This window comes from Eublepharis macularius, chromosome 10 (genome assembly GCF_028583425.1).
Source record: "Eublepharis macularius isolate TG4126 chromosome 10, MPM_Emac_v1.0, whole genome shotgun sequence".
In the NCBI taxonomy this organism is placed as follows: Eukaryota; Metazoa; Chordata; class Lepidosauria; order Squamata; family Eublepharidae; genus Eublepharis; species Eublepharis macularius.
The window spans coordinates 1,963,915-1,978,471 of NC_072799.1; the positions used below are offsets into that span (position 1 = coordinate 1,963,915).

Below are 14,557 nucleotides of genomic sequence, written 5' to 3' on the forward strand. Positions count from 1 at the left end.
CCACCACCATCGCAGTGGGTGTGGGAAATGGGCCAGGGAACCCTGCAGTGCGCTCCCGTGAGCTCTAGAGCACTTCTGTGTCATGCGTGAGGGGGAAGAGCTCCAGAGAGCGCATATACATGAGGCGAGCTCTCCCAGCAGTGCCCCCCACGGATCCCCCATCCCCCGGTTTGGGCTCCAGGGGACCTGGCAATCTTCGGCCAGGCCCAGATCTCAAGCCAAGCCCTCCAAATGACTGCTGGTTCACTCTTGGACATCGTCAGCATGGGAGGCCATGTGCATCTCCTCCGGGGACTGGGCCATCACCAAGCGGGTTTGAGGCAAGCCCCGTGGGAGGGCACAACGGCTGCACCTGGCTTCAGCTGATAAAGGACCTTGAACTGGCCCAGAGTTGGGCCTGCTGCTCTTGCCTGACTGCTCCCTGTGCCTTCTGCCTGCTGCACTTCGGGACCCAGCACCAGCTCTACTTTTTGTGTTCCACTCAAGTCCCCAGTTTAGCACAGGAGCCTGACCCTGGAAGGAAACTTCTTCCAAGAGAATTTGGCCTCTTGCAATTTGCAGGTGGGTGTACAAGAGGAAGACTTCATCACACATTTGGAAGTCTGTAGACGAAACTCACAGAGCAGGGAGTAGAATCATTACGCACAAGTTTTTGTTCACACAGAACCAATCAAAGCTGGGGGGTGGGAGGATAATAAGAGCAATTCCCTTCCACCTAATCAGTCTACACACATTCCTGCTGTCTGACGTGGACAGAACACCTTTCAGCTTCCCCCCTGACTGCCCTCTTTACATCCCCTGTTGGGAGGAAACCAGTAGCTGCAAGAAGGAAAATACGCCAGAACGGACACCTACCAGTGCACCTTCCAATGCAAAGACGGCAGCTGCTCCTGTCTGCTCCAGTGGCTCCATCCGACGCCTCCAGCGGCGGCGGCGAAAAGTGTCAGTCTTGCGGTATTTCAGGTGAAACTTCCAGCCAAAGAGGGAGGCATACTCCCAGCCCTCTCCTTCCAGTTCTTCCTGCCTGTGCTGCGGAGAGAAGGAAAGCGAACTGGGTAAGCCGTATCGGCATCCTGTAGTGGGGAGAGAGGACCCCATTTGTGGAGACCAGCAACCTGGCCATCTCCTGAAATCCACCAAAGGAGGAGCACATCTATCATCCCCGCAAATTGGTCCTTCACTCACTTCTTTATGGCTGCAGATGTATAGCCATGTGAGTTGGTGGCAGTAGAACAAAACTTGAGTCCTGTAGCGACTTAAAGATCAGCAAACTTTTCCAGAGTATAAACTCTTCCAGGGTTTTCCAGAGTATAAGCTCTTGTGAGTCAAAGAACTGAGCTTTGATGAAATGAGCTTCGACTCATGAAAGCTTCTACCACTACCCTGGAAAACTCTGCTGGTCTTCAAGCTGCTATTGGATTTGAATTTTGCTCATTTCTTTATGCTTAGTCGTGTATCTATTTTGGTAAACACGAGGAACAACACACACGAAGTTGCCGTATACTGAATCAGACCACTGGTCTCTCAAAGTCAGTATTATATATGTTATATAAATATATAATTATATAAATGTTTGTATTTAAAGCATCTTCAGGGGGGAGGTGAGTCTTGTTCAATCTGAATGCAATTGGCTTACTAAATGCAGTATTTTACACCTCTTTTAAAATTTACGGGAATGTCGTATAAATTCCCATTTGAAAAGCAATGCTTACGAGAAAAGTGATCCAGAAAGTGTTGGCATCACCCAATGTAGAGTACAACATGCCAGGGGAGTTCTCCCACAGAACTCCCACAGAGTACAACATGCCAGGGGAGTTCTCGCACAGGAGAACAGGCTTGGTGTCATTGTCCACAATTTCTTTAAGCAAAATGTGCTCCCGTGAGCTTCCGCCTCGTTTCAACAGACCTTCCCCTAGAGGTTATTGCTCCCCCCCTCTGGTTATTGCTCGCTGCCAGGCCCACAGAAGCACAGGTGCCCCTCCCTGTGCGAAGGGAAGGTCTTGTGTTCACAGTTCATCTGAGGTGTACACAACTGGCCAAGCCCTTTTCGGGTCACCAGCTCAACAGTGACGCAAGCCACCTCCTACCCACAACACCTGGTATTTTCCTTGGCTGCCTCTGGGCAACTCCAGGCCCCATTAGCTCAGGAAGCATTGAAGTAATTGCTCAGAGGAATACTGTGTTAATAACCACAGGCCCAATCCAACCGAAACGTCTCCTGGACACGAATTCAAAGAAGAAGTTCCCGGTGGGTTGAGCCCACCTTGCTTTTTACGGCTGATGATTTCAAAATCGTGGATTTTGTCCACCAACATCTAGAAGAAAGGAGGAGGGCTTGCTGCCAAGCTTTTGGGATTATACCGAGGCTTTATTTTCATCCTGCTGTTCCTCCAATGAGATCAAGGTCTTGTCCCCAGTTTCCCATGGTCCCATTTTATCCTGATAATAATGCTGTGAAATGAATAAGGCTGAGTTTGATGACCAAAAATCACCTGGTGAGCATCACGGCTGAGCATCATTTGACTCCAGGTCCCTGTGGCATGGCCAAAGCCCACTGCAGTTTCACTTTCCTAGAATAGATCCTGGTTCTGTAGGGCTTTTTAAAGAAAATCAGGTCTCTACCCCTCACAACTTTAACCAAACAGGTGGGAAGTCAGAAGTGGACAAGAGTGGGTTAAGCAAAAGCTCCAGCCCCTCAGCCAGCAGAGTTTCAGTCCTCTGTTTAGAGAGAATTTCCATGATTGACAGAGGCAGCGTCAATTATATACAAAACATTTTAACCTGCATCCCAGAGATCAACTTTTCTTGGGACAATTTCCCCCCCTCAGATACACCCAGCCTCAGAAGTAGCTCTGACCCCGACAGAGGCCTTGGAAGAGAAATGACTCATGTTGCCTGGCAATGAATTCACCCCAGCAGGCCTCCTTCTCCAGAGAGGGCCAAACAAGATGGACGCTGGCGGCCATGTTTGTGTGTCTGCCATGTGAACATACAGAAGGGTTAACAAGGGTCTCATTTTAAGTTCCAAAATGGAACTCACACAGGTGAGGGGAACCAAACCCACCCTTAGCAATCATGTCTGGAGAAGAAGGGAGCTCTGACTCTCGAAAGCTTACACTCTGGAAATGTTGTTGGTCTCTAAGGTGCCACTGGACTCAAATCCTCCCTTACGTGACATGCCCAAGGCCTAGTGACACCAAATTTCATTTTTCCCCAACCTGCTTTAGTTCCAGAAGTAAAAAAAAAAAAACCGGGGCGAGAAAACACTTCTCAAACAGTCATTCCACACTTAACAATATTTTGCATATTTAAATATTTAATTTTTTATATTTTTATATTTTGATTGGGCAAAATGCTAAAGTGTTAAGTGCAAGTACAATAAATGTACATATAAATACAATAAATAAATACATAAAATTAATTGAGATCGCAAGTCCCTGTTGTAAGAACTCCAACTGGTGAAAAACAGAGTGTTGGTCACTTTCAATGCATTTCCTTTTATCCACAGGTTGAAGATCATCACAGAGGAAAACTGAAGCTGAACATTTAAATATCATGCAGCCGACGGGTTTTAGCTCGCATATTTCCAGTCCCCGTTTCGTAGGATTTACTTCTTCATAGGCTAATGCTTCAAAGATGGTCACCCACACTCAGTTTCTCCCTTCACACAGTTGGCAAATAATGGAGTTCTACCGTACCTGGGCTTTCCCCCTCCTTTCGTTTGTTGTTAGTTCCAGAAGTTAGCAAGACTGGGAGAAAAGTGTCTGAACAATGGGTTGTAAGGAAGTTAGACACGGGCACAGCTCTCCTCATAGATCTGAGGGACAAAGCAGTCACGGGGAAAGATGGCTGCCTCCACAGTCTCCGTTTGACTTTCAGTTTGGAGCCCAACAGATGCCGGGGCTCTGATCTGACCCAGACATTTTGCCCTTCCACCCTAGATGAGTGGACACCAATAAGGCTATGCAGTGCTCGGTAAAAAGTACCCTGCACATCCTCAGAGGCTTGCTCTTCTATAGGCAGTTGATATGGGAGAGGTACAAGACGGAGCCAATCTCTGCTAGGCAGTCTCCATGGGTGGATATCCTGTCCTGTCACTTCTAGCAAGGTATCCCCTCAGCTGCCATTAGAAAGCAGAGAGAAATCAGAAAGGAAACTGCACCCCATGCTGGTGGAACTTCATTTGGTCAACCCTCGCTGCCCCCCTAACCCCCCCTCCCCTCAATTCTCTTTCTATTGACTGGTTTTAAGTCTTAAGGGTTTTCCTCTCGCAAGCCGCTTGAAGGGATCCATTTGGTATCTGCAGGCCAAGGGAGACACCTAGAGGACGGCCAAGCCCTGCCGAAGGAACTTGGACATTCAGCTCCGTTAATTACTCCGTTTTGCCTCCAAGCACCTTTGCCTTCTGCAGTATTTTGCAATCTTTTTTCTCAGGGAAGTGTGCAAAGCAACTGTGGGCAGAGGAGAGCCGTTTTACATTCTTTGCCAGCTGCAAATGCCCCCCCCCACTCTTGGAGAGAGAGAGAACCAGCTGGGGGAAGTATTTATTTATTTGCCACATTTGGGTTCTGATTTTTAACCATAGCAAAAAGACCCACAGCACCTTCAAGACCATCAGCATTAGTTCAATAGGAGCATTCATGAATCACTGCTCACTTCCTCAGATACGGGCTTTCTCTCGCGACCAGCATGACTCGAATCCATTAGCACCTTAAAGACCAATAACATTTCCAGGGTATAAGCATTTGAGAATCGAGCCTCCCTTTGTCAGAGCCTACGGGCTCAGGAATCTCCATTCCTACTCATATCTGGTGAAAGGAGTTTAGCTCTCGAAAACTTCCACCCTGGAAATCTTGCTACTGGATTCAAATCTTGCCCTTCTACTGCAGACCAACACAACTACCCAGCTGAAATGACCAGCAGGACATTCACTGTGCTGCCTCAGTGTGCTAGGTTTTTTCAACACAAAATCATAATATTCGCAGATGAACGTCAGTGGCATTATTCCACTAATTCGATAATATTTAGAGTGGGGTTGAAGAACATCTTCTGACCACCTCCAATTCAGCGTCACCACTCGGCCACCTGCAGCCACTTCACATTTCAGAAAAGAAAGACCTCAATTCGGGAACTACAAGCAGCATATCATTTGGTCCTTCGGTTACTGATGCTGTGCTAGGTGCTGGACAAACCCAGAAATGACCCTGTCCATTGGACCAACAAGACAAGGAGAAGTGGGCAAGTGGGAAGAGGCTGAGAAGTCAATCAAAGACCCTTACGAGAGGCTCTGAAACCCAGGTATTTCTCTAGTGCAACGTGCTAGGTGCTGTACAGATGACAAGGCTGGCATAGGCCTTCCCTGGAGGGCTTCCAGTCTAAAGCTGTAGATTAAAAAAAAAACCTTTCCAGGGACACAAAAGAGACACACATTTGTTCCTTTCCGTTCCACAAGGGTCACTGGCCAAACGTGTTCCTTACAAGTAGAGCCAGGCAGGAGTTCTGCAGGGCGCTCAAAAAATCACAGCCTGTGCTTTCGGGCACAGAAGCGCCCTAAGAATCTCCCGTTTCATTTTTCTTTCTGTTTCTTTCTTACCCGCTGTTCGGGTGCAAAGCTGCAGCCGTGGTCCCTCCCCTCCCCATAATGAGCAGAACTAGAATACTTTATGCAAAACGTGGAACGAATTATCCCAAATAGGAGACATCACACAAAATATGCTCCATGTGCCCAATTTATACAGGGCTCTGGGCTTATCTATTTGTTTATTTTGCAGGCGGCTATTTGCACAAAGGCAGCCACTGATTGACCTCTAGGATGAGCCCATTATTGGCGGAACTGGGGTGAACGCTGACTCTGGTGGGGGTCGCCAGATACGTTTTTAAGGCAACACAAAAGCCTAGAAGTCATGCCTTTATTTGCTTCATTTACAAGCTTGCCTTTCTCACAGAGACACAGCTGTTCTGGAAGTGAGAAAACGAGCGCACAAGCAAGCATCATACCGCGCAACTCTCGAGTCAAGATGGAAGAAATCAAATCCGTACACACCGATTCCTCTTGAACCTGTATACTGACCTTTTTCAAAGCCTCCATCTGCGAGAGGTCCCTCCTGCGCAGCCTCACCCAACGCCTGCGTCGGTTCGTGTGGTACATCTTCTCTGCCGGCACCCAGGCCTTGGGCTTGCGGTCCGGTGGGATGGTGATACCATATTCCCAGCCTCAGGGGCAAGAAAGAAAAGCGGAGATGTGCTCAAAGGAATTCTCACTGTTTCTCATTTGCCTGTTGCCGTGGCTCTCTGGACCCCAGGAAGCTAAACCTGTGAAGTCCAGAGGTGGGCCATATTTTGACATTTGACTCCAACCAGCCTATGAGAATGGTTGAGGAGCTGGTGAGCTATCCTTGCCTGGTCTGCTCTGCTTTCAAAGCCTAACTGGTATCTGTTGTGCCTACTCAGGGTGATATGTACCGAAGCTACTATACTGCCATATCTTGGAGATCGTCCTTGTTGAACTTCGTTTTATTGTTTTATATGGTTTTAAGTTTATTAGAACCCTGTGGCGCAGAGTGGTAAGCTGCAGTACTGCAGCCCAAGCTCTGCTCACGACCTGAGTTCGATTCCAGCGGAAGCCGGGTTCAGATAGCCAGCTCAAGGTTGACTCAGCCTTCCATCCTTCCGAGGTCAGTAAAATGAGCGCCCAGTTTCCTGGGGGTAAAGTGCAGATGACTGGGGAAGGCAATGGCAAACCACCCCGTAAAAAGTCTGCCAAGAAAACGTCGTGGTGCGACGTCCCCCCATGGGTCAGTAATGACTCGGTGCTTGCACAGGGGACTACCTTTACCTTTACCCTAAGTTATATTTTATAGTATTTTATGGTATTTATAGAATCAGAATCATAGAATCATAGAATCATAGAATATTTTATGCATCATGCATCTGACGAAGAGAGCTGTGGTTCTTGAAAGCTTATGCTACAATGAAGTTGGTTAATATGATGTTGTGACCAGCCCTGAGCCTGCTTGCGTGGAGGGAGGGATATAAATCCAATATATAAATAAATATATAAATAAATAACATTTCACAATTCAAAATATAAACACTTAATGAAATTAATCCTTAAGCCATGCTGAGAACATGTAATTGCCTTTAAAAATGTATCTCCAACATTTTATTCCATGTATTTTATGGAATTACGAGACCCACAACAGCCTCCATTATGGGAATATGGGAAAATAAAGCCAATAAAGGGAGAAAGGGGAAAATTAAATTTGGACTGCAACTTAACTAACTTCTGAGCTGAATTCACTTCAGAGTTTCATGTGACACACTCAAGAGACGAAGCAAATGAGTCAACGTCCCCAAGAAGAGGAGCTCGTGACTACAAACATCTAGGGCTGCTTTCTACTGAGTCATGCTCGGCTCTGTCTCCTCAGGCAGGGAAAGGCCTTCCTCAGCATCCACTACCAAGGAGATGCTGGCAGGTCCACGACTGGAGTTCTCAGTGGCTTCTTCTATAAAGTCAAGCATGCGGGGACCTAATGCCCAACCGAAATGCCCCACAAGGAAAGGGACATTAAGCCTCCCCCTGCATGGTTTCTTGACCTGAAACAGCTGCATGGACCTGTGATTTGCTACCATTTATTTATTATTTATTGTATTTAAGACATTTATTAGCCTCCTTTCCACCTAAAGGAGCTCAAGTTGGCTTACAATACAAAACAAAAGCATAAAATTACACAAAAGCTACCCATACATTAAAAGGGGCTAAACAGAAGCCGTCCTAAATTTTAAAAAGTCTTTAGTCCCCTCCTGAAGATAGATAGGGAGGGCAGCAGGTGAAGTTCCCTGGGGTTAATGGGACAGGCAAGAGGCTTCCCCCAGTGATCTTAACTTCCGGGCTTGTGGTCTGGTAGGATGGCGATACTCTAGTCCCAGCCTCAGAGTCAAGCTGCAAGTGACGCAGTTCACGTGAAGTGCTCTTGACTGGCCCCGCAAGATTAGCTGGGAAGTGCAGCTGGACGGAGACTCCCTCCTTCCCATAGCAGCTGCGGTGGCGGCAGCAGTGAAGCTTCAGCCACCCTTTGTATGCCCGGTGCCTGCACGTGGCAGCTTGCACACGCAGCCTGGCTGGGTGGGGCACCACCAGTGGTGGGAGCACAACAGCGCCATCCGGACGGGCAGCAGTGAGGGAGAAGCAGCGGAGGATAGGGCGTGCCCCTCCTCCCGCGGCCTGCTGCGGCTGTGCAGGGCCGGAGTGCAGTTGCCAGGCACCTTCTGACATGGGAGCGCAGCACTGCGCCCACCTGGCTCCTTCCTCGCCCTGCCGCTCTCCCTGCCCCATGCCAGGTGCATCTGTCCACTTGAGTGCGCGGGAGTCCCAGCTCCTGCAAACGAGGTGGGAAGGAAGGCAGGCAGGCAGGAAGAAGCAGCCCCGTTGCCGCCGCAGCCCCATCACCAGCCAGTCAGGCCTGCGCACCGCAGCTCAGCTTCCTCACGGAGCCCCCCAGTGCCCATGAGCAGGTGGGAGAGAGTAGAGGAGCTGAGCGGCTGGAGCTTCATCGCCGCCGCCGTTGCTATGGGAAGGAGTCTCTTAACTACACTGCCCAAGTAAACTTGCACGGACCCGCCACGTGAACTGCACTTGTAGCTTGACTCTCAGAGACAAGAAAAGAATGGGGCAACTATAGCTCTCCCGACAAAGGGGCTTGGATCGCTGCTCCAACGGACAAAGAGCATTTCAGGCACGGAAACTGTGAAAGGGGAAGGCTCTCCCCTTCCGTTGCAAAGGGGTTCTGATTGCATCTGGGCCCGCGTATTCCTGATTATTAAAAGGAAAAAATGCCAGGAGCTCTAATCGTGGAGCCTTCCTGGATTTGGCCCAGAGAGCCTCTAACTGGATATGCCTAGGATGGAACCCACCCAGGACTTCCTCTGTGCAAAGCAAGAGCCACAACCCATCCCAAGAGGAGTTATTCCTCCCAGGCGGTCTCACTTCCCTTTCACTCCCAGACACGTGCCCATGTATTGTTATCTCTAGTGGATGGCATTCACAGACCCCATAGGAAAACCAGCGACCCATAAATGCGAACAAGGAACACTCTGGTATCCCTTATTTGGGTAAACAGGGGTTGTTATTTTTGAATAACTACCCTGAAACAGTAGAAAAGAGCAGTCCAGTAGCACCTATAAGACTAACAGAAATTGTGGTAGGGCTTTTGCGAGCCACAGCTCACTTCTTCAGCTCCCGCCCTACCACAAATTTTGCGAGTCTTATAGGTGCTACTGGACTCTTGCTATTTTCTCCGGCTACAGACAAACTGACACGGCTACCAGTCTTGATCTACCCTGAAACAGCAACGTAATTCAGTTACGAGAACAAGCACAGAGACATTGGCTATAGAGGTCTAGGATGGGCCCCTTACTGGACTGTGCAGGTTGACTGCTAAAACAGAAGGCAAAGTAAAGGAGGTTTAAGGAAACACTCTGGAGCACGACCTACTCCCGTACCTCTCTCATCAACCGCTCTGTTGAGGTCTGTGTCCCACTCCGGATCGTCCCATTTCCACCCCGGTGGACATTCAATTTCATCTTTGGACAGAACTTTCTCCCCGTTCTGGAAGAGAAGCAGAGAATCCAATGAAATGCTCCGAGAGAAGGGGGGGGCGGGTTGGATTTAATCACAATGTCCATCAGCCCACATGGGACCAGTCTGCTCAACGGGGCAGGCCCAGGCTGTCACTCAGGGGTCTGCAAACCCAGGGAAACCCGAGATTTGCAGAAAAATCTATGCTCAAAAAAACTAATTTTGGAGTGACAAAACCTTACCTGTTACATAAAACAGGACACCGGGGTCCAGGGAGCATTTTCAAATACCATAGTCACCCAAAATGGGGTATTGACACCTGCACTTAGCAGGCAGTGACAAGCTGGAAAATGAGGTGTGCCAATAAGGAGAGAGGAGAATCGGAGCTGGTGGCAGGGGAGGGGGCAAGCTGAAGCGGGGGCAAGACAGAAAAGGGAATCTCTCCCCCCCCTCCCTCCTTTCATTTGTTAACTTAAATGATGCCGTTTCTGCGGAATCAATCCGAGAGGGCTGTGCTTACCACATCTGTGTAGGGCTCGGCCATGTGGATCCACTGGCCGCCAGGAAGGCGCACTTGGTTCTCAAACACTTCCTCCACAAAGCTCATGTGCCCGGCATCCACGTCGTATAGCAGCCTGTGATGAGAGGGCAGGGAAGAAAAAAGCCAAGGGATGCTGAGAGGACTCAACCGTTTCCCTTTGGAACAAAGCCCGCCCTTTGCTAGAGCTTCTGTGAGTCCAAACCCAGGTTTGTTAACAATGAACGGGTTGGCTGAGAGGATCCTTGCAGTTCTTGTCAACAAAACTGTCTTTGATCTCTCAGAGGCCCTTCGTCATGTAAGAAGCATACGGTGCTAACCTGCAAAATAGAAAAGAGTCCAGTAGCACCTTTAAGACTAACCAACTTTACTGTAGCATAAGCTTTCGAGAACCACAGCTCTCTTCGTCAGATTGCTAACCTGCTAGCCACAGCTGCAGGAATGGTGTTTCCTGGCTCTGGTATCTGCTGAGTTCCACATTAGGCTTCTCCAGACAAGGAGATGTTGAAACTGCCCATGTGAAAAAATACGTATCGCACAAACCAATAGGTAAGATTTGCAAAGTTCTGAAAAGAGTTTCGTATCTTTCTCTCCTCCAGACTAGCCTGGAAAATTCCACCACCGTTAATCTGATGTCTGTCCTTTTCAGACTTCTCAGGATGCAATTTGGGACCTGTTTTAAAACTCGTCATTTCTGTTTGGGTCATGATCTGTTTGTGCCCAAAGTCCGCCCACCTGTCCCTACCAAGAGATTACTTGTTTCCATCAGACCGGAACCCCAAGTGTGGCTTCCCACGCCCACCTGAATGCTCTTGCCTGGGGGCTGCAGACTGCCTCTAAGCTCCTCCCTCTCACCCCCACGGGTCCTGCACCATTCTCTTCTGACCCCCACGGCTGCTGGCATCTCAGGCCCAGCTGTTTCCTTGCATCGTGAACAGGAAGAGTTTTGAGAGCACCGTCAAGAAGCAGGGCAGGTGGAGACGGAAAAGCAGCAGTTGGTAGGAGTGACGAGGGCATGGCAGAGGTTGTACTGACAGAAATACTCATTGAGAGACCTTCTCTTATATTCCTCTCTAATGCTAGGGAACCGGCAGTCGGAGAACTTGCCCTAAGTTCACATTAGAATCACAGAGGGTTGGAAGGGTCCTTCAGGGTCATCTAGTCCAACCCCTTGCACAATGCAAAACTTCATGGTTTAAAACATGCAAAACAAAAGCCCAAGTAACCCCTCTCCCCCATATTAAATATCTGCATTCTGTACCTCGTTAAAAGCCCTGGCAAATACAACGGTCTTGCATTGCTACCTGAACATTTCTAATGATGACTCTCGCCTCGTCTCCTCGGGGAGCCCAGTGCACAGCACGGGAGCAAAGACAGAAAATGAATGGACTGTGAAGTGATATATACCGGGAGGATTGCATGTAAAGAGTTCTCTCCCAACACAGTCAAATATACCGCCTGAAAAGGGCTGAGGATCCTTTTAGTACCAGGACCAGACAGAAAACTGCTGATCCAAATAGAGAATGAAGAAGAAGAAGAGAGGACGAGGCAGAAGCTACACCTCTTCTCAGGCCTCAGCCCTGTAGCAGGGGGGTTCACCCTCAGCCCATTATTGAAGGAGGCTAGTGTCACCCTAAATCGTTGTGAAAAAGGCAAAAATTGTGCCACAGGAGTTATTCTTTAAACAATGCAATAGTGAGGCAAAAAGTGACAGGAGTCACTTGCAATGAGCCCACCAGCCCTGTAGCACTCAGGGTTGCTGGCAATGGCTGGCAATGGTGGTGCCAATGGCTGCCAACCAGGAAGGAGCAGCAGTGAGAGGGGAATGACACCACACTGGCTGCACAACATCACTTCTGGGAATCTCTTGGAATGGGTAGCTCTTGTAATTGCTGGAAACTCTATGGTAAAGCCACTGAGTTTCCAGTGATTCCTACAGCTACCTCCTTGTTACTTCCAGTTTCTACCCAGAAATGACATAGTAATGTTGGTGACATCTCTGTCACACGACACACACCCCATCCCTGCCCCCCAGCTCTCCCGCTATTATACCTAAGTGTCAGCTATATAAATCTTTCTTGCATAGTTTTGTATGGTGGAAAGTTCATATTTTTAAAAAATTGTCTTAATTTTGTTTTAATTGTTCAATTGTTCCTGACTGAGCCCCAAAGAACCGGCAGGTGCAAAGGACAGTCTCCTAAGATCACATGACCAGGCACTCACGTCTTTTCGGGGCTGACAAACCACTCCCCAGCCCAAGCCCAGTCTGTGGAAGGCTTGAAGCTGTCCTTTGGCAACTTGATCTTGCCCGTGACATCGGAATACTTGGGGTAGGTCAGGCCGGAGGTGCCCCAGTTTCCAACCAGTGCCAGCTTGGTTTGATTTTCATACTGAAAAAGAAAAGACAGAAAAGTATTCCAACAGAAAAGGGGGGAACGGTACCGCCCCTGCAAATGAAGCTGAATCACCTACAAAAGCCCCATCAGCTCTTAAACAGTGAAGTCTACTCATTGATTGATTATTTATAGCCCACTTTTTCATTACGCCTCAAGGCAGATTACAAAATATAAAACTATGCAACCAGACAGCATAATAGTAAAGAGTCCAGTAGCACCTTTAAGACTAACCAACTTTATTGCAGCTTAAGCTTTCGAGCGCCACAGCTCTCTTCATCAGATGCATTGACAGCTTATGCTACAATAAAGTTGGTTAGTCTTAAAGGTGCTACTGGACTCTTCTTTACTATTGTGTTGATATACTGGATCCTGGCTGCAAGTACATAGCAAGCAAAGGGGAAAGGGGGGGGCTGTGTATGGAGGGTGGGTGAATTATCAGACCCCAAACACAGAACCCTTCAGTGCCTTACAGATACAAATGGCTCTGGCCAGAGTGAGGCTAAAAGTTTACCATTTATCAGCTCTATCAGATTGTCAGGCCTAAAGAACAGAGACTGAGTAAGCCAAAAGGCTAGACAGTATTTTCTTCCTTTGAGGGCAGGAAGATCAGGACAGACCCCAGAGGGGCCTGGGGTCTGTCCTCTTCATTCTATGGGTTGGATAAAACTCAGCTCACCGTTTCTGCAAAGACGGAGAGTCTCCCCTCCGTTGACTTGTTGAATTCTTTCTCATCCACAGCTAGCCCAAGCCACAGCCGGACTCGAATCTGGGCCGGGATCCGAGGCCCCATCACCTCTTCCTGAGGGTTCTAGAGTAAAATTGTTGGAGACACAGTGGTTACTTATTCCAAGCCCAGCACCTTGCAAATAAGTTCAGCTCAGAATGAAGAGGTAAAGAGGTGGAGAGCCTCGTGGTGCAGAGTGGTAAGCGGCAGGACTGCAGCCCAAGCTCTGCTCACGACCTGAGTTCGATCCTGGCGGAAGTCAGGTTCAGGCAGCCAGCTCAAGGTTGACTCAGCCTTCCATCCTACCAAGGTCGGTAAAATGAGTACCCAGTTTCCTGGGGGTAAAGTGTAGATGACTGAGGAAGGCAATGGAAAACCACCCCGTAAAAAGTCTGCCAAGAAAACGTCGTGATGCAATGCCCTGCCATGGGTCAGTAATGACTCGGTGCTTGCACAAAGTACCTTTTTTTTTTACCAGGATGAAGAGGTGGGCATAAGGTTGCCAGTCCACTTGCCAGTACCAGCCTCCTCTCCCCACCACAACTCACCTGACCAGCGGGGGGAAAGGCACAAGAACGGATCTCCTGGGGTACATTTCTGGGAGTGACGTCCTTGCACAGGCCTCAGGAGTGCTCCCAGGCTTTGCGCCAGGTTGATTTGGCTGGTTTGGGAGCCCTACCTAAGTGCCAGCCTCCCTGCCCCCTGCCAGGAGGGTAAGGGGACCCGTCAACCCTAGGTGGGCAATACATGGTTCAAAGCACTCTTCTCTCTTTATCCTCCCAACAGGCCAAGCTAGGTTGAGCCTTCAAACTCTGACTTTCTCTAACCTGCAGGCTCTAAACCGGCCAATAGGAAAAGCAGCTGCCGCATTCCAAAGAGTTCACAAATGATAAAAGCTGAGAGGGTGGCTCAGCCAGAGAATGCTGGAAAATCAGTGCAAGAACATGAGTTGGATCATAATCTGCTGGACCCCAAGGAGAGCTTGACCTCTTCTAGTTTATCCACTCAGAGCCAAGCTCCAAGTGACGCCTGACACAGGTTGGACACTTGTCAGCTTCCCAAAACTTGAGGGAAGCTGACAAGTGTCCAATCTGTGTCAGGCGTCACTTGGAGCTTGGCTCTCATTTTCCTTCCCACTTAAAGTTTACTCTCCGCTCTTCCCTCTTTCCCCCCTTCACATGATGCAAAGGAGAAAGGAAGGTGGCCAGAGGTTTCTTGTCTCTGGGCAGTGAGGACAGATGAGAGGAGGGCGCCTCTGCCTGGTGGAAAGGGGAAGAGGAGGACAGGAGGAGGATTCCTGCTCCCCTGCAGTGTGGGAGAGC

General features: G+C 48.9%; 1 protein-coding gene across 2 annotated transcripts in view; it reads right to left on the reverse strand.

Moving 5' to 3' along the window:
- DYSF (dysferlin) overlaps positions 1-14,557 on the reverse strand; it is a 191,918-nt gene that overhangs the window by 98,454 nt on the left and 78,907 nt on the right. For both annotated transcript variants that reach the window (XM_054990484.1, XM_054990483.1), the window contains 6 exons: positions 13,188-13,319; positions 12,339-12,505; positions 10,098-10,212; positions 9,502-9,607; positions 6,071-6,213; positions 856-1,029 (listed from right to left, as the gene is read on the reverse strand). In XM_054990484.1, the coding sequence (XP_054846459.1) occupies positions 856-1,029; positions 6,071-6,213; positions 9,502-9,607; positions 10,098-10,212; positions 12,339-12,505; positions 13,188-13,319 (837 nt within the window). The remainder of the gene's footprint in view (positions 1-855; positions 1,030-6,070; positions 6,214-9,501; positions 9,608-10,097; positions 10,213-12,338; positions 12,506-13,187; positions 13,320-14,557) is intronic.